Source organism: Citrus sinensis, chromosome 5 (assembly GCF_022201045.2).
Source record: "Citrus sinensis cultivar Valencia sweet orange chromosome 5, DVS_A1.0, whole genome shotgun sequence".
NCBI lineage: Eukaryota > Viridiplantae > Streptophyta > Magnoliopsida > Sapindales > Rutaceae > Citrus > Citrus sinensis.
Window position 1 is genome coordinate 21,034,553 of NC_068560.1, and position 22,840 is coordinate 21,057,392.

Sequence of the window (22,840 nt, forward strand, 5' to 3'; positions counted from 1 at the left end):
GTTGTCCAGCCCAAGCAAGTTCAGAGGCCTCCACAAAAGGAGCCAAATTACTCTTAAAACCTAATTGGTGAGGGGAATCACTCACAACGGCTTGCTATGTTTCCAAAATGACAAAAAGATGCCCTTAGAGGTACTCTACCTTAAAAGGTCAGGTTGGTTTCACTAAGAAAATAAATTCATTCTTTCACCAGAAACACTCAACTCTTTCCTTATTATAGAGTTTCTTGGAAACTCATTACCTTCTCTAACTTCCTATTGACTTAACCATTGGAGTGTCCTCACCGGCCACTGCCAACGCTGCTTCTAACAGCTATTCCTTGTGATTTTAGGTTTGTCTCAACCACCATCGTCCCCAAAAAATCGTCTCTAAACAGTATAGTGCCTATTTTCACTAGAAATCACCTTCTGCAGAAAATCTCTCATAATGTTTTGGGTTGAACTAGAATAAAGCCAAAACAGGTATGCAAATGGGTGTTAAAAATAATATATAATCCGTAATCAATTATAAAATGATCTTTAATACTATATAAAAGAACGAGTATCTTAATATGCGACATTAAATTTTTCAAGGAGATCAATAATTTTTTTTTGTTACAAACAATCTCATCCATTAACTAATTGATGCAATTTATGATATAAACTTAAATATAAGAACTTAGTTGTGTCATTCATTAGTCTTACACCATAAATAAATTTTATGATTGCAACTTATTTATTTATTTTATGTTAGATAATCTACTACGTATTATATCTTATACTTAACAGTAATAGATATTAAAACATTTATGTTAAAAAAATCACATTACAAATTTAAAGGAAGATTGAAAAGTGATTTTTAAATAAAATATGTTGTTTAAGTGAAATTGTTTCAAACTTTAAGGATGGTTATAGTTATTTTACAAAAATTCTCTATCTCTAAAATGGTCAACAAACTAATTACAGTAATTTTTAAATTATTTATCTTTTTCTTTAATATAAATATTGTGTACCATTAATTAAATCTAATGACACACAATTGAAACATTATTGATGCCACAAAAAAATTATGACATCATAGAGGGACCCCTCTTTCAATACATCAACATGTCAATTTTTTCTTCTTTTTTTTTGGTGACTCCTTGTTTATCCAATATTCTTTTGAAATAATATTTGATTCTTTTCTTTTCCTCATGGATTTATTATTCTCATACTTTTTTAATGATAAATTTATTATTCTTATTCTCAAAGACTAATTCTAAGGTAAAGTTTAGGTATGTTTATTTAAAATTAGAATTATCAACCGGATTACTTATTTTGTGTAGAGGGTAGAGAATTAAGATTCCATTTTGCTTTGGAATTGAGAAAATTGGAAAAAAAAAAAAAAAAAGAGGCAGCGCATATGGGGTTTAAGAAGAAAATGAATTTTTTTTTAAATTAAATCAAGTATGATTGAAAATCGAGTTTCATAATGATTTTTGAGAGGTGTTAGAAGCTCCCCTACTGCAACCATGGGCCTTAATTTTTTGTTAAAACTATGGGCTTCAATGTCAAGATGCGCGTAAGATTGGAGATGAAGGAGCTAATACGTTACTCTATTTGTAATCTCTTTTTTGGAACATTGGACATATCGCCAGACACTGTTTTTGAGATTTACATAACGGTGAGGTTGGTTTGATGAAAGAAGCAATTGAGGAGCTGTACGTGTAACATTAATCAATTGCGACGATCTAAAATAAAAAGAGATTTGTATATCCTACCAGCACATTCTTTAGGAGTTTATGTGTCCTTCCATCTCTAATGAAAAAAGAAATTTGGCTTTTTTTTGTGGGGGGAGGGGGGCGGGGGAGGGGGACTCCGTACCCATTATTTGTTTCTGCTTCCTTGTTGAAAGATTGGACGCAAAGCCTTAAGACTCTCAAACATTTGGTTGAAAAAAATGAGGAAAAGCTGCGGGGTAGAATGGGAAGTGGGAAGAGAATATATATAGATAGATGGATAGGTAAAAGGGTATCTACACTTCAAGATTTGGGAAAATGATCACATAGAATCGGAGTTCGACAGTGATTTCATCTAAGGAAAAGATTGTTGAGTTGTGTTTCATATTAACTAGTTAATTTTTTTAGTTGAATACTAAAAATTATAGGCCCAACCCTCCAACAAATTATGATCAATACTCAATCATCCAATTAACCATTAGAGTTTAGACTATCCAAAATGTGTGTTTCATGATGACTTTTCAAAAATATGTGATAATTGAATTTAAGTGGATTTGAATGAACATTTACCCATATTAAGCTAGTTCCCTTCATTTATAGGATTTAGGACTTATCAATTATTGACGTATATGATAGCAAATGGGACCCGACTAGGGACCTACTTGATAACGTAATAAAAAATGGGCTAGGGACTTATTTGATTAAAATGGACAAACCGTATTCTTACCCAAAAACATAAGACTACAAGAATCCGGATGTCATTACCCCAATTTTCTTTTTTTCTAAGTATCAACAACAATCAAAATTTGAAACATATTTGTTTAAACTCGTCTCTATTCGAACTCGCCGAACTTCAGTATCTTTAAGGTTTCTCTTTCAACACGGTTGTTCTCAACCGTGAATGTTGTCTCTAGCAAACAATGGCTTAGAATAAAAGTTTTGTACAATATATTTTTTCTTTGTTTTACATTTATGTATTAATACTTTTTTTTTGGTTGAAAATCTATTTTTTTATCCTTACTTTTTTAAAAAAATAAACACCGAAAAAGAATGACTACAGTCAAAACAATTATTGATCTTAGCGTTCAGACTCGCTTTATATTATTCTTTTAAATAATTGTAGTTTAATAGTCAGAGTTTTCGTCGTTACTGTTCGTACGCGTTCTCATTGTATAGTTTCATTATTATTCAAAATTAAACACCCAAACAAAGGTACCAATGAAAACATATGAGAAAGGATATGAGAAAACAAAAATTATAATTGCAAGGAGAAAAAAAGTATTTACTTCCGATGAATCTTATTTTTCAACTATCTTAAGAAGATAAAAAACGCAAGTGGTCATCATGAGTTTTTAATAATATTTTATAACCACCTTAAATTTTAATTTTATATCAATTAATTATTTTTTCGTTAACTCTATTAACCACCGTCAAAGAATCTAAGATAGAATTCTTGAATTCATTTATAAAGATAAAATAATATTTTGAAAGGATAAGAAAAACAAAAATTACAGTGGCAGTACAAATGAAAAAAAAAAAAAATCTTTACTTTCAACAACGGGGTAACATATTTACCCTTTTCAGAAAAAAACAAAGTGGGATATAAATTTAGGCTTTATAAAAAGTTTCTTTATATAAAGAATGGTTGTGTGTCATCATATGTCAATACTGAATAGTCATTGGGTGGTCCACATGTGAATGTCCCAATAGATGACACTTCTCCTACTTTGTCCTGGATCATTAATAAAATGTTTCCCCATAAGTCACATCATGCCATCACCGTACATTAAAAGCTAGTAATTATGAATGAATCATTCATTTCGGACTTTGGGATTAAAAAAAAAAAGAAATTAAAAAAAAAGAAAGACTCTAGTCAGCATCACTGCCCTGAGTGAAAGCTCTACATCAATATCAATTCCCCTCCCCAATACGTAAATTAACAAACACAAATGAATGTTTTGTTTCAATAAGTTATCTAAGGAGAATTTAAGTCATCACTTACATAACATAGTGCCTAGCACAGATAAAATTTGAGATAAGGTGATCGAGATCTACCACATAATTAGAAATTAATATTAGTTAAGTTAAAGTTGTGAGTTCATAAGTACTCAACTCATCCTCGTGTTGGAAAGAAAGGCCCAAGGTAGGAACCATATATCATTTTTCTTTTTGCCCCAAAGTCTCGCTTTCTAAAATAATTTCTTTGTGTTCACATAAAACCATACATGATCACTTGTGGAGTATGATTCATGAAAAAGAACCACGGTGCATCTTTTGATCTAGGGAATGTTCCCAACTACCAATTATGTTGAAACATCAATTTTTAGTTGAAATTTCTACCTCTAACAAGTTGTCTAACTAAGCCCACACTTTTTACAATTTTTTTTTTTTTTTTGGGTTTCTAAATGAATGAGGTATTAGGGAAGTTATTGCTTCAGATAATCAGAAAAAAGATAAAGAATTAATTTTTTTTTTTTAAAGGTTTGGATGGAAATGAGAAACCTCGCTTACTAAACATTAACTCCAACCATTATTATTATTATTATTATTATCTTGAACTCAAGTGACCGTCAACGCAAAACACATTCACAACAGGTCGAGTTGCATTGAGGATGAGGGGGACAAGTTGAGGATCAATTATGCCCACATCATTGCTTGGTTTATGTTTAAGAATTTTCCAACAAAAAATAAAATAAAATAAAGAACGTTGGCAAGATTTCGAATGAATTGGGAAGATGATATTTCTTTTTTTTTTTTTTTTTGTTGCTGGGCTTTTAGTGACAAAGATTTATTGGGTTTGTTCTCTGTGGGGAAAGATTTTCTTAGGCTTTTTTGTTACTCTTCCAAGAATAGAATGAATCAAATTTTAACCCAAATGGGGCCTGGTTATGGTCCAGCAGTAAAAAGTAATCTTGGGTCTTTCTCCACAGTCCACACATTAATTAAAGTTTTATTTTATTTCCTAGTTTTCTTTGAAGAACTCAAAAAGCCTCCAACTCTTATCCCCTTATTTTCTCTCATAAAATTTGTAAATGAGTTCAATGACTTCAATCATCAAAAGCATGTACAAGATAGGTGTTGCCAACCACTTTTCACTATTTAACTTAATGGTTAACACGTTCTCACCTCATTGTTTTAGATCGAACAAGATTTAAGTAAAATTTTCTATAACTCGATAGTAATTCCCTATTTCTTCAAAGTAGGTTTTTTATTAGCCTACATTAATTTAAGTATAACATATACTTTTATCTTGAGTAGATCTCTTAATGATATTATATTGGAGTAGACTTTATTTCCGTTGGATAGGGGTGGGCAAATTCGGTTTGGATCGGTTTGAGACATATTCTCAAACCGATCCAAACTTATCGGTTTGAAATATTTTCAAACCGATATCAACCTAAAATTTTTTCAATCGGTTTGGATCAGTTTGGATCCTTGGGTTGAGCTTATTAGCTAAAATCCCACTTCTTTTATATTATTTTACCTAAATTATTTGTTATTTTTTTGTGTCCGTAATCCAAATTAATACCTCTTTTATATTATTCATATCTACTTTAATATCTACATAACAATTCAAAGATACATCCATACAAGTTTACAGTATAATACATCGTAATAAAGAAGTTCTTAACCTGTTCATTCAAAACAAACTCACAAAATTAAAATAAACTTGAACAACATTTGACAATTAAAATATTGTGCATCTTGTCTGTCAAAACTTATGGCCCAATTATTTTTGATTTGTCAAAATCTGCATAAAATGATAAATATAATTAGTTAGATTGCTTAACTTAGAATATAATGTAATTATATAATATTTCTAGATTGGATCGGTTAGAATCGGTTTAGAATCCTTTCAAACCGAAATCCAAACCGAATGATGTCAGTTTGCAATCCAATAAACCGAAACCAGTTTTTTTACTAATGAAACCGATCCAAATGGTCGGTTTGGATCGATTCGATTAAAATATGTCCACCCCTACCGTTGGACGTATATTTGATTATAATGTGAGTGGATAAATATAAAGACATTAAAATTTGCAAAGAGAGAGGCATTGCCAAAAAGATGATTTTATCAACTTTTTTTCTTTATTTTGGCACAAAATATTTTTTCTTTTATTACAAAAGAAAATTAGACAAATGACAAAAAAAAAAGAAAAAGAAAAAAAAAGTAGCCCGTCTTGAATGCCGGGCAGACAAAGACAGGACTGCCCTTCGAGGGACAGGAGGGTAGAAGGTATGGTCGCCATCACGCTTTCTCTTCTTCCACTTCTCCCCATACAAACCTCTTTTCTCTCTGTTGCCCGCCCTGCCCGACTTCAATAGGAAAAATTAAAATAATGAATAAAAATTTGAATAATATTTTTTAAAAAATATATTAGCGAAACGACAAAAGGCTGTGGCTATGCTAATCTCTGCTGCTGTCACGCTGACAGCGCTGTCAGCGAGGCGTCAATCATAAAGCAATGGATTACAAAATGATTTGCCTTGATTCTTGCGCCTCCCCTCTTCACTCTCCCATTGGCTCTGACACTCACCGTATGTCTTTGACCGTATCCTTTACAAAAGCAAATTAAAAGCAAAACGAACACAGAGAAAGAGAGAGAGAGAGAGAGACACGCTCTTCAGACACGTCACTTCAGTCGACACGTGTGAAGGGGATAAAAATATTTACACCCTTTTTATGCTCTTTGTTTGCTCTCTCTCTCTCCCCCTCTATCAAATAATTTCTCTCTCTTAAAAAATAAATAATAATTAAAAAAATTTAGTAAATAAATGAAATATATTAGAGAATGATACCGTTGGCTCCCGCGAGAATCTCGCCTTACAATGCGTTGTGTTGTAAGGAACAAAGAATGGTTTTGTGATTTTGTTAGTTTCCTCTAAGATTTCTTTCTTTTCTTCTCTTTTTTTTTTTGTCTTTTTATATTTGGTCTTTTATTTATTTATTTTTTGGTATTATATGTGCGGTTTCAAGTTTAGGCTAAATTTATTTTTATTTTTTTGTATATCGCATTTGTTTTGCTATTAATTTTCACTTTTTTTGTGAGTATTAATTAAATTTTTTAAGTAATATAAATTAAATCATGAAAATAAGAAATATAACAAAACTTTTATCTCAAATGATGCGTTAGTATTGATAAAGTGGATAGAATTTTCTCATAAATTAATTTATTATATCACTAATCACTTTATTATTAATGTCCGCTCATCAACATCAAGGATGTTTACTATTTTTTTGACAATTACGTTTATATAATAGTTTCTAATTAACAATATATATATATATATATATATATAGACTCGAGGTGGCTTTGCTTATTAAAAATTCAACTACAATATAACGTACATTGTAACATCAAATTAAATTATTCCTTATATTTTTCTAGTTTTAGGTTAAAATTCACAATTTGTGGGTTACATGTTTCAAGTTCATCTAAATTTTATTATTCACTTTGCCTTTTTTTTTTTTCTTTCCGTCGCTTTAATAAAGGATAATTCAAAGTTTATTTTTGCCCCAAAATGGTCCACAGGCTAGAAATTTAGTAGTTGTGTATACCCAACAATTAATCGTTGTATTGTAGGTGCACCCTCGTTTTAATTGAAAAGTAAACAAGAATAAATGTTGGTTGAAAAGTTTCTTTCTACTCAATGCCAAAATGACATGATACGTATTATTGAATTTCAATTTCAGCAAAGTTTCAATATCTATAAGCCAAATTGCAAAATCAACCCATCATCCCTAGATTTCTAACGAATAAAATAAATGGTTGACCATATTGAAAACAACAAACAAGTCTAGAGAATTTGGACAAGTTCCATTAAGAGACGGCAATTTCAAAATTGACCATACACGCAAATTGAAATATATATATATATATATATATCAAAGACCATTCATTGATGTCACATGTTCAATTCTAAACTGCTAGCCTAGAATCGAATTAACATATTTAGTATAATAATGCCTGACCATTTTGATGCTTCACTAATTACAATACACTTTCATTAATCACTCATTCATTACATTTTCTTTACGAACCTCGACTTAAGGAGCGAACTTGTTTGAAAGAAGAAAATCAAACGAGTAACATAATTATGTGGATATATATTTATATTTATATATACACACGCACGCGCACACACAAACGAAGTTCGAAAAACAATTTATGAGAAGCATGAAAGTTGATAGACCTTGTTAGAAGATGACAATTCAGCGAGCCATTTCCAATTGCTCATTACTTTTGAGCTGTGTAACATAATAATTATCAAATAATGGCTTCCGATCGATTTTTATAAAACTTTTCTCTAACATGTACTGATGTACAGAAGTGGGTTTCCATCTTTGGTAGAACAAAGAAATAAATACTTGAATAAAGTAAAAATTCAGGTCAAAAAACAAAAATTCATTAAGGCTGTTGACGGAAAAGGGCTAAAGTAGAAAGAAATAGTTGGAAAGTGTAAAGTCAAAATTAATGAAACATGCACGAATAATTTAAAACACGAGGAGTAAAAGCAAAGCAAAGCAAGTAAAAGTTTGCATGATTCAAGATTTTCGACTGTGTGCTGCAGCACGAGCAATCAATGAAACGAAAACAAAAAAGAACAAAAACAAAAACAAAAGTTTATTGCATGCATGTAAGTAGTAAATAGCTTAATTACAAAAAAAAAATAATAATACATGAATGATGAATGAATGAATATACCATGCATCCAGCTCTGCTGTGGGCCCCATGCATTACAACTTTTTCATGCAAAAGTTCTCGAGCTACTCAAAACACTGGCAAAATTTATGAAACTATTTTTATTTTTCTTTGTTTTCTGCCTTTTGGGTTTTTGTTTTTATAGTTATGGGTGAAAACTAGGGTTTGTCAAAAACAGCGTCACCCCAACAAGTGACTTTATTATGAAGCAGAATTAGCAGAATGCCAGCAGAGATCAGAGGGCCGGCAGGGTCTCGAGGTGTCAACATCAGGCAACAAGATAATGACACGTGTAAAGAACGTGGACCGAGAATGAATGACTGAATGATAGTGTAATGATGAATAAATAATTTTTTGACATTCTTAAGGACTATTTGTGTGGTTGCAGAAGCTACAGTCTGATGATATATACTGATGAGAGAAAACAGAAGCAGCAGGAAAGCAGAAGCAGAAAAAGCAGCAAGCAAAAAAATATATTGAAAAAAAAAAAAAAAAGCAGAAGCAGTACGGCTCATCTTCCCTATAATCTATATGAATTTGTGGAGGGTCTTTGAGTAGCTCAAGGCTTTTGGCTTTATGGTCAGTCAGCGTCTATAGCGTCTCCCCGTGCTAATGCTACACTTCACTTCTTGTACCCATTCTCCTCCATTTTACATCAATTTTAATTACTCAGCTCCACATATGGCAAAACAACATATGCACCCACTGAATTTAGAGGAATTGACAAACATACTAGTATTAAATCGGAACACCCAACTTGTTAACCCTCATTCCCTATGTCTTTTATTTCATGTTTGTTCACATGTTCATTTTTTTTTTTTTTAGTGAAAGAAAATGATTGATTAATATTTAAAAATTCTAGTCTTTAAATTGATGAAACAATTTAATTGTTTTTGCCTGATTCGTGACGCCGATGAAGGTGTAGCGAACTTGTGATGATGACAATTCTTCATCATTAAGTATTCAGATTGAAAAATTTAGACTCAGCGTAACGCAACATGAAGCATAAATGGACCTACCGTCTAGACTAGACATCTAATAAATTGTTGCCTTACAAGGTATAGGTTGCACATTGTAGAATTTATATATACATATACACGAGTTTGACGTTGAACAATACAGGAAAAGTAAGAGAAGGAAACAATGTGCTGTTTAATTTGGAAGAGAAGGGCCTTGAACGTTTAATTATGAATAAAATATATGGGCAAATTAAAAGCATTTGATGATGGGGTCGTGAAGTTTGAAAATTTGTGTTCATGCTACTGTGATTGTGGGGGATGATAAGAACACTTTACAATTCAAAAGTGATGTCGCTTTAGTACAAGAAAAGTCAAGGTAGTAAATATTGGGTGCTTTTCATCTATGGTTTTACCTTTTTTATAAGTAGAGATTTATATATTTTTCAATTAATTTTTTTCTGTTATTTCTTTTTCATTGAACTAGAGAAAATTGCATAACAATGGAATTAATTTAGTTTATTAATGAATTTCTATTTTTTTCGATTGATTTTAGGCCTAGTCCCACCCTCACCCCTCTACCCCCGCCACCACACCTCCTCCCAACCTAATAGAAGTGGTATTAGAGATAGACTTTAGTAGTTGAAATATTATAATGGAACAATTTAGGTGTATCGAACAAAAAGATTAAGGTTTGGTATTGGGTTCATCTAAGGGGAGTGTTTCTAGAAATCTAATTTAAAAGACTAATATATTGAGTAGAGGGACATATTCTCTTTATAACTTCAAGTAATTTCCTTTTACTAGCCATGCGGGACACAATCCAAAACTCAACAATCAATTCCCAACCCCCCCCCCCCCCAAAAAAAACTTCCATTTATACCTTTTTCTAAATATGATTTTAAATGATCTATGATCTGGGTGGGAATTGAATCTACTTTTGGTTTATTTCAAAAGACTCAAGAACAATAATTGACAAGACTTCTTCTGTTCTACGGCTCTAAGTAAGGCAATAAGCTACTAAGGATGGAATTAAAAGCGAATTGATCTTACCAATATCCACTTTACAAGAAATAAAATCAGACAAACTTTTAATTTTTCTGCCTTTTTGAGATTTCAATGCAACAAAGCTAGGTTCAATTCCCTCATTGATTGACAACAATATCAAGGCACTGATTGATTGGGCATATCTCAAGAACAATGGAAATTAATGAAAGTTGTTGAGGTGATTAATTAATAATTAGGAGCATTATTAGACATCTCTGGTTCTCTCTTATTATCTTGCTGGTGAAAACTCTTTTCGAATATAAAATTTTGATCGATTGATTAATTGGGCCATATTGGAAAGCACTAAGTACAGAATTTCTGTTTGATTTGGCATAATCAAGGTGATTAGTGCAATAATATTGCTTCGAAACAAAGTATAGAAAATGTTTTAATTAGACATTAGATTATTTGCTTTTGGATGAAAAGACATTAGATTCTCTTTTTGTGTTGATTTATTGACTAAATAACCAGCATTTCTACACACTGTTGAATCACAGTCTTTTACATATTCCATAATTTAAAAAATTTTATGGGCTTGTGTGAAATCACTCTGTCTTAAGCTGAGCTTTATATATATTTATTGGATTATTATTGTTTGATTATTTTGAGAATTATGAAATAACAAATGAGTGTCAGAAGTATTAGGTTAAGTAATACTATGCTACTAATGTTTTACAAAATAATTTATTTTATTACAAGAATTTTACAAATTATTATATTTTACTATGTTTCTATTAAAACATTAATTCACTTGTTAGCTGACTGGTAAAAATTGTTTTTGTGGTGATTCTTAGTACAAAGTTATTTTTGCCTCTTTGACATCAGCGTGATATATGTCAGTAGTAATTGGATTAACAGCGGTAAAAAAGAAAATTGTAAAATGTTAATTTTATAAAATTATAATAATAAAATGTCAGTAGTAGTTCTTAAAATGGTCATGTGATGATAACCCTTATTTATTTTATTTAATAATGTATTAGGTACAAGGGTCAGCTGAATCAAAGTCGTGATCATTAAATCTCTATCATGAAATCTTTACTAATAATAATAAGAGAAAAAGGTTAAAGTAGGAAGATGTTAATGATAATGGCAATAATTGCTGCTATAAAGCAGCCATGCATGGAGTGTAGACGAGGAGCTGTATTTATTGAAAGTTGAAAGTATAAACGTGGCAAAAGCATAATCATCATAATGTTAGAACCAGAGACCCTCCTACAGTTTGTTTCATTCTGTCTATTTCTTCCACTACATTCCCCCATAAAACTCTGAAACCCTAATTGTTCTTTACTTTCTTGTTCAATTTTACATCGGTCTTAATCTGTCTTTTTGATTTATGCATAAAATAATAATTGGCTGAAGCTTTTTCTTTTTCTTTTTCTTTTTTTTTAGGTAAACACTTACCACACTACTTTTATAATATAGTTAAAAAAAAATAGTTGAAACAAAACATTAATGTTCAAGATACGATTATGCAATCATCAAGATTTCTATGTAGTTATAAATTTAATTATATTTTCACAAAATTTCAAGATTTACATCTATGCCGATAATTGTCATGCCACAACATTAATCTTAGAGATGGCATAATCGTATCTTGTGATGGAAAATTCAGTTTTCGGTTCGATTTTACTTAAAAACTGAATTTGTTTGGATTGGAAAGTTCAAACCAAACTTAATTTAAATTTATAAACCAAACCAATAAAATCATTGAAATACCAAACCAAAATAAGAAATTACATGTAGATGGGATTGAGCAAAAGCATATTTTTTAGTTAAAACACTTACCATACCTACTGTTATTAATTTTGTTAAAAGAAATAATCGTTCAAATTAAATCTCTATTTTTAATCCTTAAAATATAATTATGCAATCATCAAGATTTTTACCAAGTTATGAGTTTAATTCAATTTTCTTTCCCAAATCAAAGTTTATAAAATGATTATGAAATTAATTTACCAATGACAATTGAATGGACTACGGAGAAGCCATTTTTTACACGCGCCTAAAAAGAGAGTGGTTGCGTATTAAATGAATCATTTATTCCCCCATATGACTTTGACAAACTGACTGACAAATAAAACTTTTCAAAAAATGTTTTCAAAGAAATTATTTATGTCAAGTTGTAAGCGGCAGTGGCCTTACTTCATTTGATTTGATTTGATTTGCCATCTCTTTTCAAATTTTGTTTTGTCAAGAGTAACTCCATATATTTCTTCTTTCCGCTTGGCCCGTTTTTCTTTCACTTCTTGCGTAAACTTTGTTTGGCTTCCCGGAAAAACTTTCCTTTCCCTTTCTCTCTTTTCTCTCTGACTGCTAGGGTTCTAGGGCTATGTTGCAAAGCCAGCTAATAATAATATAAGATATGGATCTGACAGATTGACATCTTAATAATTTTCATTGGTAACAGTTACTGCAATTAATTTTTGTTGGTTGCCCGTTGAAATTCAATCCTGCTAATTAAACTTCTCCAATTTGATTTGATTGATGACATTATTTGATGCTTATGGGCTCTTTTCGTAAAGGGAAAAAAGGACCTCAATTTTCAACGATGAACAATTAGACACTCATTAATTTAGAAATAGATACATAGTTAAAGTTTTATTAAATTCTGATGGGGATAAACGTACTATATAATAAATTATTTTATTTAGACATTATAGTATAGTAATTTTAATAAGATTGATGTTCTTTATCTCTATTTTTTTAAAAAAAAATCTGGCTATTCATTTCTCAATATAATTTGGCAGTTTGCATTGTATAGGAGATTATGCAAAACGTTAAACCCACGGGCAAACACAGAGAAAATGCATTAAAAAGCTCACATCAAGCCAGTTCACTTGAAGTTGTAACTAGTTACGGACATTTAGCTACAAATTGATCAATGTTAAATTGGAGCTAAACAACGGTAACTAATTCTAAATGCACATTTCAAGAAGTGTGGACATCCATAACTTAAATTTTCATTCACTTGAATAATAATAATAGACCGCTAGACCGAAAATTTTAGATTGATAAGTAAATGCATAAAAATAATATTAAGGATAAGTTTTAATAACCACCTCATGTGAAATGCAGAAGATTCAATTCTAAATTTAATCGATAAAGAGAGACAAAATTTTTACATGAAAGGAATCAAACACAAGACTTTAGCTCTAACAAGCTGACCCAATGTTACAAAGAGAAAAGAAAATTTGTATTTCAATGTAAATAATGCTTGAAATCTCAACATTCAAGTTTTAACTTGAGTCTCAATGTTATATGTCACTTTTTCTATTAGATGATGAATGTAAAATTACTGATTACTTTATTTATATTAACCAAGAGATGAATGCCACATAAGGTAAGACTGAAATTATGACTCAAATATTGAGATATCTAGTATTGCTCTTTTACTCTATTTAAAAAATACTCGAAGTGATTATATCAAAGATAATTAAATAAGAAAGCTAAATATACTAATATTAAATAGAAATATTAGTGATCATAATCAATAGGTATTGAAGAATCATGGAGATTTGATTTGAAAGATTATTACCTTTAACAATTAATTTATAATTATTTTGGCAATAATTTCATTTCATTTCATTTGTTACTCTTTAATATGAACACGCTAACCCAATTATGAAAAACCTTATCTAAGTGATAAAGGCAAAAAATTAAAGAAAAAAGTTATTCCATCTCCTTTATCGTTGGTTTTAACACCACCCTCACTTTTTTTCCCTTTCCTCTCTCTCTCTCTCTCTCTCTCTCTTCTTTTTTATGAAATCACTTTCTTCTCTCATACGAGAAATTAATTGCTTTTCTCTTCATGGATTTTAACAACACGTCCTTTTTTTATCTTTCTCTTTTGCCTCCTAAAGAGAAGTTATAAGGCAACCCATCACAAAAGGCTCTGGCTTTTGCCCTATATACAAACTCAACCAAAGTTAGAAGAACTAGCTAACTTCCCTTTTTTGGTTTTGATTAATCATCTAAATTAACATAAGCTATTCCACTACCACTATTATTGTTTAATTTAGCAAAACTTTCTTCGCGTGAGATTAAAATTTAATTGAACACACAAATTAATTTCCCATTCATGAGTGTCGTTTTAGCAAGGAATAATTATTCAAAGCAAAAGGCAAAAGTATGTCATTATAGTACAAGTCAAAGCTTTTGGGTCATGTTAGATTTGTGGACATAAATAAATAAATAACTTTACTATAATTTTGCATTTACTATGCATGCATATTTATATATTTAGAGAAGTTGCTTGCCTGTCTTGTAAGCTTGTTAGTATTAGGATTCTGAAAAGTCGGAGGCCATATATAGAAGGTTAATTTCATTTTACTTGATTGAGTAGTCAATATTGTTGGTAATATTTACTATTTTTACTTTGTTCTTTTTGTGAGCTTCTTTCATTATCAATCTGCAGGAGACAAGCTGTGATTGATGAATGATGACAACAACTTATTGTTAGACCTATTAGTTCTAAATATTGGCAATTAATTGATATTAAGGCTGCATAATTAGTGCAGAAAACGGTTTAATATGGATTTGATTCTATTTAGATTATAAGTTAGTGTCAATCAAAATATAAACGGTTGGACAATAGTTTACAACTAAATATTAATCATACACTATGTACATGTAGAATAAGATTTCTAAATAGTTTTGTGTATTGATTCAAAATTTTTTTAATGTTGAGTGATAATATGTGACATATAAAGTTGACACGTGACATATAATGTATTATTCAATGATATAATAATTATTTTATTTATAATTCAACAAAAAAGTAACAGCTAGCTACAAATTGATAAGTGACAACGTATAAATTGTGATACAAAATTTATATCTCAACTTTATATCTATGGTATTGTTTAGATAAATGTTTTCTATCGGGAAAAATTTATCCTATTAGATGAAAAAATCTTACTAGAATTCAAAATTTTAGTAAAAACTAATCCCACCACACAAAAAGAACACTTCATTTTTCTTGTTTTCCTTTATTATTCTCTAGACTTCTCCTTAACTTTTTTATGAACCATTCGTTTAGAATAAATTTTCTGCGCATCGATGAAATGCTGTGGGGTTCTTGAAATTTCCCAACTAGTTCACATTAATTTCCACTGAATTATGCCAATAATTGAGTAACATTCTTATGCAATTCAAATTTGGACGCAACACAAAGTCGTTTTCTAAGTTGAAAAAAATAAAATAAAATGAAATCAGATGATGATTAGGACGCTAGCTGCTATGTTTGAGTCCCTGCATTAATATTCATGAATAAGATGTGTCAGGCTCTTATTATTAATATTAATTTTATACTGAATTTTATTGTTATAATTTGTATGTACCATTGGGACCATTTACAGCTAGTTGATCATTTACAGTGAATTAAAAGCGGGTAGTAGCTAGAATGGAATTTGACATCAAGCATGTAATAATATTTATGATACAAGTGCTTTTGTCTTCATGTGGCAGAAGCAAAACAGCATAAGCTAATCTTCTAGAAAATCTACTTTAAAAAATTTTAAAATTCCTCAGCATTAATTGGCAACTGTTAAATGAAATTTAATTTCTTTTCATTAAATCCATTCCACAATACCTTGTTTCCTATAAACCAAATCTCCAACACATATTTAAAGGAAAAACAGAAGGAAAGCTCTACCAAACGCCTTCGAGAATAAATCAATTCATTGTACATATGATAAATTGTTGGAAAAAGTTTGGTGGCTTAGTACAAGATTATAATTCAAACTTGCTCTAATATCATATTATAGTCATCTTTTAATCTAAGAAAAAAAAAGCAATGAATATTGAAAATACAGTTTTGAAATCATGGCATGGGTTATTTCCAAGAACATTCATGAAAACTCAAGAGGAATAATTTCAAACTTGCTCTATTATCATAACATATCTAATGAACTTCGGGGATATAAATGACTATTTCTAATTTGAAAGTACGTTTCCACTAAATTTAAACTAAAGAATCTACTTGCATTTTGTTGAACTCTCAATATAATGCTAGGATTTCAAAATTAAAACAGAAAGTTTTAAGGTATTAAAATTATCGCATTAATGATAGTATAAAAATATCCATAGTTACTTAAAACGTGACATTTTTTAATTGATGCTACAGCATTTAAGGTATAAAATTTGTAGTCCAATTATATACATTTGGTTTACTCAGATCTCAAATACTAAATTTAATGTTATGGATTAAGGCTACTATATGTATACTTTTTTTCTCCATTTTCTGAATATAACATAATTTTAAAATAAATTCTTCTCTCAGTTTTAGTGTGAATAGATACGGATCTCATATCTCTTATATCACCACCAAAAAAATTTTATCAACGAAACCCTTTGTGCTGAAATGAGTATATATGTTTACTTTAGCTAGTGACTGTATGTATAAAGAGTTGCGTAATATCAAATATTTCAAATTATAGTGCTTGATAGTTATATGTTTTTCTGGCTTTATTAATTTATGAATTTAAATTGAGAAATGTCTCCACATTATAGTAATCAAATCACTGTGCAGTTATTTTTAGGAATTGTCTAGTTGGTTTGGTCCTTTCAGTGAAAAAGAGGGATTAAGAGATTAGTTTCTCGTGACACGAATATTGAAGTGCAAAATTCTTTGATTCGTATTTGTGAAGTAAAGGGATCAATTCTCCATAGCAACAATGTTGAAAGGGAAAATATTGTAATTTGTATTTGTGCATAGAGTGGAACATAAATGGGGTGTCTGAATATATTGATTTACAGACAGAATAATATTTCAGCACTTTTCCACTAGTATAAAAACTTTCTTCATCTCAAGTAGGTAGCTTTCAGGTAATAAAATGAAAAAAAATTGAGATATTTGGAAAGTGTAGTAAGTATTGCTATGAGAGAAAAAGGTATAAAAGAATTTCACTTTTCAATATCTCATCTTTCTTTTTGTATTTTTTTCAAATTTCCCATGCATTCATGCAAGCCTTTATTTTCAAGTTCTTTCTTTTGGTTCAATATTCTCTTTTTCTTTGTATATAAAGCATAAAGCCACAACAAAATAAACCTTGAGAAAATAAAAAATGATAAAAGATATTCTATAAATATTGCAAAGTGCTCCATTACAATTACCAAGGATCACTTGATGATACTTTCAAAGATAGTTAAAGGTCACTCTCTACCTAAAGTTCTCTCCTCCTTCATACCCCTCATGAGTAGTGGTGCAAAACATACAAAATCAATTAAATTTCATATTTACGTAGGAATATAACATATATATATTTAATATATAAAAATTTTTGTTTGGATTTGAATCTCAAAGCTTCAAAATAAGAACCAGGGACATCATGCGCTTTCTTTCTTCCTTTTTTTTCCCCCCCATTTGTTGCTTTCTGTCTTTCTTGTCTCCTTGTCTTACTTTAGCTCTCTCTCTTTTTCATCTTTTCTTTTTCTTTTTTTCCCTTCCGTTTCTTTTTCTCTGATTTAATCTCAGCAGCAAGCAGCAGGTACCTGATTCTCTCTTCATCATCAACATCATGATCAGCTCCCCTTAAGAGAAAGAGAAAGATAATGATTTCAAAATGAGTAGTAGTAGTGGTTGTGGTAGTAGTAGTAGTAGTAGTAGTGTTGTGTGTAGTAGCTAGTAGAGGACAAATCAATGTGGCCTGCCCAATGTAAACTCAAGATTTGGCTTCTTGGGGCTTGTCGCTGATATGTTTGGTGAGCTTACATCTGATATTCCTTCATAGCTCATGCATTTTGGATCCACTTCCTGTTCAAATATTTTTTGCAAATAAAATAATAACATTGATCAGCAAGCAAAGCAAATAGGAAGACAAACAAGACAAATGCGAGAAAGATGTGGAATCAAAAGGACATTTTGACTCTTAAGAGAATAATAGAATATTAATCAACACACAGTACATGAAAAAAGCCTGTTGCTACAAGTTCTTTTCTTCCCCCCCCCCCCCCCCCCCCCACCCAAAAATTATTCCCAAGTGAGAATTATTTTACGAGACTACTGCATTATTGATCTGAAGAAATTTATTAACATCAACAGTTAAGAGCCTGGGCTAGTTATTTGATGAGTCAAAGGATTAGGTTTGAACTTTGAACAAAATTTTCTACAAGGGTAGTATTTCTTTTAGGGCTGAAAATAAAAAGAAAGAAAAAAGCTCTTTTAGAAAAGCACTTTCTTTCATTATACTAGTTATATTGACAAAATTATCCCTTGAATGAGATTTGAAAAAATAAAAATAAAAATAATCTTTTGCAAGACCTTTGCCTTTTCTCCTTTCTTTTTTTTATGCATGGTACCACTAAAATTTAAGAGTTCTGAACTCAAGTTAACTAACCAATTTGAAAAATATTACAGTTTATTAGAAACTAATGAATGTGCACCTCAAGAGACGGCAGGTTTATAGCAGAATCCTTTGTTTTGCCATGCAACCAAGCTTCCCTGCTACAAATCAACACAAAGAGAGAATATTTCTTATCAGAGAAAGCCATGCAGAAAAGAATTAAAGCAAAAAAATACTGAAAAAGAGAGAAAAAAAAGTAAAGGAAAAGAAAAGGAAAAGCTATATTTTACTGTCTTGTTTATAATTCTTCTCTAACTTTACATAATATGCTGATTGAAATAAAGTAGCTATATAGAACCCACCCACCCATGTGACATCCCATTTCTTCATAACAACAACACAAAGGAAGTTTCAAAGAGTATGCATGTAGTAGTAGCTTTAACATCAAGATTTCCAATAATGGGTCCATTTCACAGGATTTAAGCTTTCAAACTAAGTTTTCTAATTGTAGGTCCCATTAAAAATATATATATACATATGAGCCCACAAAATCCAAAGGAAAGAGATATCTCTATTTTTTAGGTGGATTTGTCAAAGAAAGGATTCCCTTATTGTCTTGGAATGGTAGGAGAAAATTATTTTTTTGTGGTTTCTTTCTTCTATACTTCCTTTTCACCCACTAGCAAGCAACTAGAAGTGAGTGTATTTATATAATTACTCCATCATGATGATGGTCTTGGACAGACAGAACAAACACCACTGAATCATTTCTTTCTCTTTTTGTGATTTCTTGCATGTAACTATGTTTGTATCTATGTGTGATTGGAGAGAGAATTGCATATATAAGATAAAATTTTAAGCTAGCAACCTACTATTGCTCACTTATACTTTTAATTCTACATTGAGAGTTGTTATCAACACCAAGATACATAAAAGAACAAAGAAGATATATGAGTGCCCTAGATATTTCAATCTTTATTGTTATAGCTCAATAGACGAGAAAATGCATCAGAAACACTGTGCTTCGTTATGTTTTAAAGGAAGAAAAACTTTTTTTTGGTAAACCTCGACTGCAAATTAAAAAACCTAGGGAACATCATGAAAAATGAGAGCTTACAATATAATGCAAGTTCTTTTTTCTTTATATGTGTTTCTTTATATATATATGTTCATCATAAGGAACAACCAAATAATAGGCCAGCTATATATGCACGAAAACATAATGATTAATGAGCATGAGCTTCACCTTGAAGAGTTGCTCCAGAGACCATTACTTGTTCTTCCTTGTTGTTGAATAGATGATGTCTCGGGCCTTCTCGGGTGTTGAATTCCAAACATTATATCTTCAGAAGTATCCCCAGATGATCCATTTTCAAATGCATCTGATTGTCCTGCATTAAACAAATTAAATTGAACTCAATGCATGTATATGAAAGTATAAATACAATGTAACTAGTGTTACTAGCTAGTTCATTATTATTTAAAAGCAAGAACCTGAAGAAGCTGCTGCTCTATCGGTGGTCTTGACGGTTCGATACATCTGCAAAATTTGATTTACAGAAATAATTAAGAGCTAAATTCAAAATTAATAAATAAAAAATGGATGCAGCAGAAGCAAACAACAAAAGGGACCAATATGCTGTTTTCAATACTATGCTAGAGGACATGGTCCAAAACAGTGCACGATGAGAGGACAACTACAAGCTGTAAAAAAAGAAAAAAAAAGTGGAAGATATGAGTAAGTAAATGCATATAAATGCATGCATGTGTGTTTACTTTAACCATGGTAAAGCAAATGTGGTTAAAAAATTACCCAATCTGATTCTTCTGAAGAAGATATATCATATCATTGAGAAATGATGGTGTTTTGTACTTCTTATCTTTAGGAAAAAAAAAATTGAAAGATAAAAATCAAATAAAGAAATCCCACTGTCTTGGCTTGGTCTTATGACTTATTTTTAAAAAAAAAATTTCTTGGTGTTTGTCTTACTTGTTCCCTGAAATCGATGTTATTCTCTCTCTCTTTCTCTTTCTTTCTCAATTTTAATTTTTTATTATTTTTTATCTTCTCACTCTGTGTTATTGAATTATTTTGTTTAACTTGGGGCAGCTGGTTCATTCTTCCAAGCAAAAAGCTGTTAATTAGCTAGCAGAGGCATCAGATCTAGTAGAAAAAGAAGTGCTAAGAATTTGAGAGACTCTGATGAGCAGAGAAAAAAAGAAAAGAAATAAAAGAAACATTGGAATTTGTAATAATCTTAATGTTCTTTCTATTAACGCCCTTTCAAGTAATGTAGGCTGTTATTAACATTCAAATCGAGCTTACAATAAGCTCTATTAACACTGAGCAATGGAATATTTTAATTAAGGACCCAAAACTTCAAATCAAAATTAAAAAGAAAAAAGAAAAAAGAAACCCTTAAGAGGAGAGGAGAGAACAAACCCAGTTGGGATTAATTGATAATGATAAGTTCCTTTACCTGTAAGTGAGATTTAACATGAGCCAAGGTAAGATCTTTCACATCCATTAGCTCAAGAACTGATTTTGGAGTTGCTCCTATACTCAATATCAAACCAAGAGGAGTAATTAATATGAGTTTATAAGAAAAAAACTTTTAGCCAGAAAAGAAAAGGGTACTAAAGTATATCGAAAAAAGAAAGTGGAGAAAAAATGAAAGCATACTTTCATGGCCACCCAATAACTCAACAGCATGAACAAAGCGAGCATGAAGAGTCGTTGTCCATCGCATCCGCGGAGCTCTCATGCTTCGTTTTGCCGGAAACCTCGACATGAATCTTGATCTCATCAAACCTTGTTGTGACTGAAAAGAATTCAAACTCGAGGTACTTGTGTTATTATTAGCTACCAAAGATGGAGGAGGAGGAGAATCCAATGGCTGTTGCTGATGATGAGGGAATGGAAAAGCATGAGAAGCTTGATGATGATGATGATGATGATGAGGGTTTTGATAAACAGGGATTCCTCTTATGGGTCTCAAGAAACCAAGCTCTTGACTCAGCCCTTGCTGCTGCGGCGGTTGATGATAAAGCACTGGGTGGTGGTGTTGGTTTTGATGAAGATGATGATGTGTGGGAAATTGACTATGATTTTGCTGATGATGAAAAGAGTGAAAAATGTTGTTGCCATTACAATTAGTGGTGGTGGTGGTATTGTTTTGGAGGAGATGAAACTGATGATGATGATTTAGATTATTATTCGACGACAGAGACTCAGAGAGTACTGAAGAAGAAGAAACCCTCGCCGGGTTTGATAGGGAGAGTTCGAAGCCACCGCCGGTTGATATATCGGAGGAGGGCTTGGCGTTGGCGGCGGCCATTGAAGAAGAATTTCTTGAGTCCAGAGCTCGCTTCCAAAATCCTAAATCCATTTCTTCTTCAGCAGCTGCACCTCTCCTGCTGCTCCATGTTGATGAGGGTTTGCTGTTTGGTGGGCTGATTTGTAAAGACAAATCAGGTTGAGCTGGAAATAGCTCCATATCTTTTTGAACTCCTACTACTACTAACAACAACAACAAAATTACTATAGGACTCCCACCTTTCAAAGCTTTCTTTAGCTTAATTTTCGTTTCTAGCAGTATATATGATTTGTAAGATGCTAGCTTTTGAGTGATGATGTATGAGTTAACAAATAAGAAAGAAAGAAAGAAAAAAAAAAGGTTTTTGAAATCTTGGGGTGGGATTTAAGGAGGATTCTTGAGATGGGGTTTGATCAAATTTTGAGGGGGGAAGTAGTTGTAGTTGTGAAGTTGCAGAGATTTGAGAATGAAAAGAGGGAGAGAAAGAAAACAGAGAAAAGAGAGAGAGTGAGAGAAGAAATGACAAGGTATGAAGTGAATGGTTGTTTCTTTTGTGTGAAGTATATGTGAGAAAATGACACTTGAGAGAGGCTAATAGGAAAGAAAATAGAGAGAGAATGAGAAAGCAAAAGAGAAAAAATTAAAAATAAAAAGAGAGAGAGAGAAAAAAAAAGTTTGTGTTTCTTTTTTGTGGACGTGGGGGGTAGGGTAATTAGGGTACTAGGAGGGTGAAAAAGTAAGAAAAAAGATTATAAAAGTAAACAAAGCAAAAGTAAATAAGTTTAGGGACTTGATTTTGATTCCACATTTTTTTTATTATTCTTTCTTTTTCACTTTGTT

The 22,840-nt window shown here is 31.1% G+C and overlaps 1 protein-coding gene across 4 annotated transcripts; it reads right to left on the reverse strand.

Moving 5' to 3' along the window:
- Positions 1 to 17,466: 17,466 nt before the first annotated feature.
- On the reverse strand, positions 17,467 to 22,619 carry LOC102611053 (probable transcription factor KAN2). 4 transcript variants are annotated; one of them, XM_025097002.2, is made up of 7 exons: positions 21,367 to 22,619; positions 21,164 to 21,240; positions 20,178 to 20,223; positions 19,930 to 20,074; positions 18,784 to 18,841; positions 18,113 to 18,154; positions 17,467 to 17,931 (listed from the first exon to the last, which is right to left on the reverse strand). In XM_025097002.2, the coding sequence occupies exons 1-7, from the start codon at positions 22,178 to 22,180 to the stop codon at positions 17,923 to 17,925; spliced, it is 1,191 nt and encodes a 396-aa protein (XP_024952770.2). In that variant the 5' UTR covers positions 22,181 to 22,619; the 3' UTR covers positions 17,467 to 17,922. The 4 variants fall into 4 exon arrangements, with proteins under 4 accessions (XP_024952770.2, XP_024952769.2, XP_006471518.2 ...); XM_025097001.2 differs by having other exon boundaries at positions 18,784 to 18,844; XM_006471455.4 differs by having other exon boundaries at positions 17,467 to 18,154; positions 18,784 to 18,844; positions 21,367 to 22,617.
- Between the last annotated feature and the right edge of the window lie 221 nt (positions 22,620 to 22,840).

Excerpts from the sequence above, each read along its gene's own strand:
- LOC102611053 (XM_006471455.4), bottom strand. The coding sequence starts at position 22,180 with ATGGAGCTATTTCCAGCTCAACCTGATTTGTCTTTACAAATCAGCCCA. Across the intron at positions 20,224-21,163 it reads ATGTTAAATCTCACTTACAG|ATGTATCGAACCGTCAAGAC; the intron begins GTAAAGGAACTT and ends CAAATTTTGCAG. Across the intron at positions 18,845-19,929 it reads CTCTGGAGCAACTCTTCAAG|CAGGGAAGCTTGGTTGCATG; the intron begins GTGAAGCTCATG and ends GTTGATTTGTAG.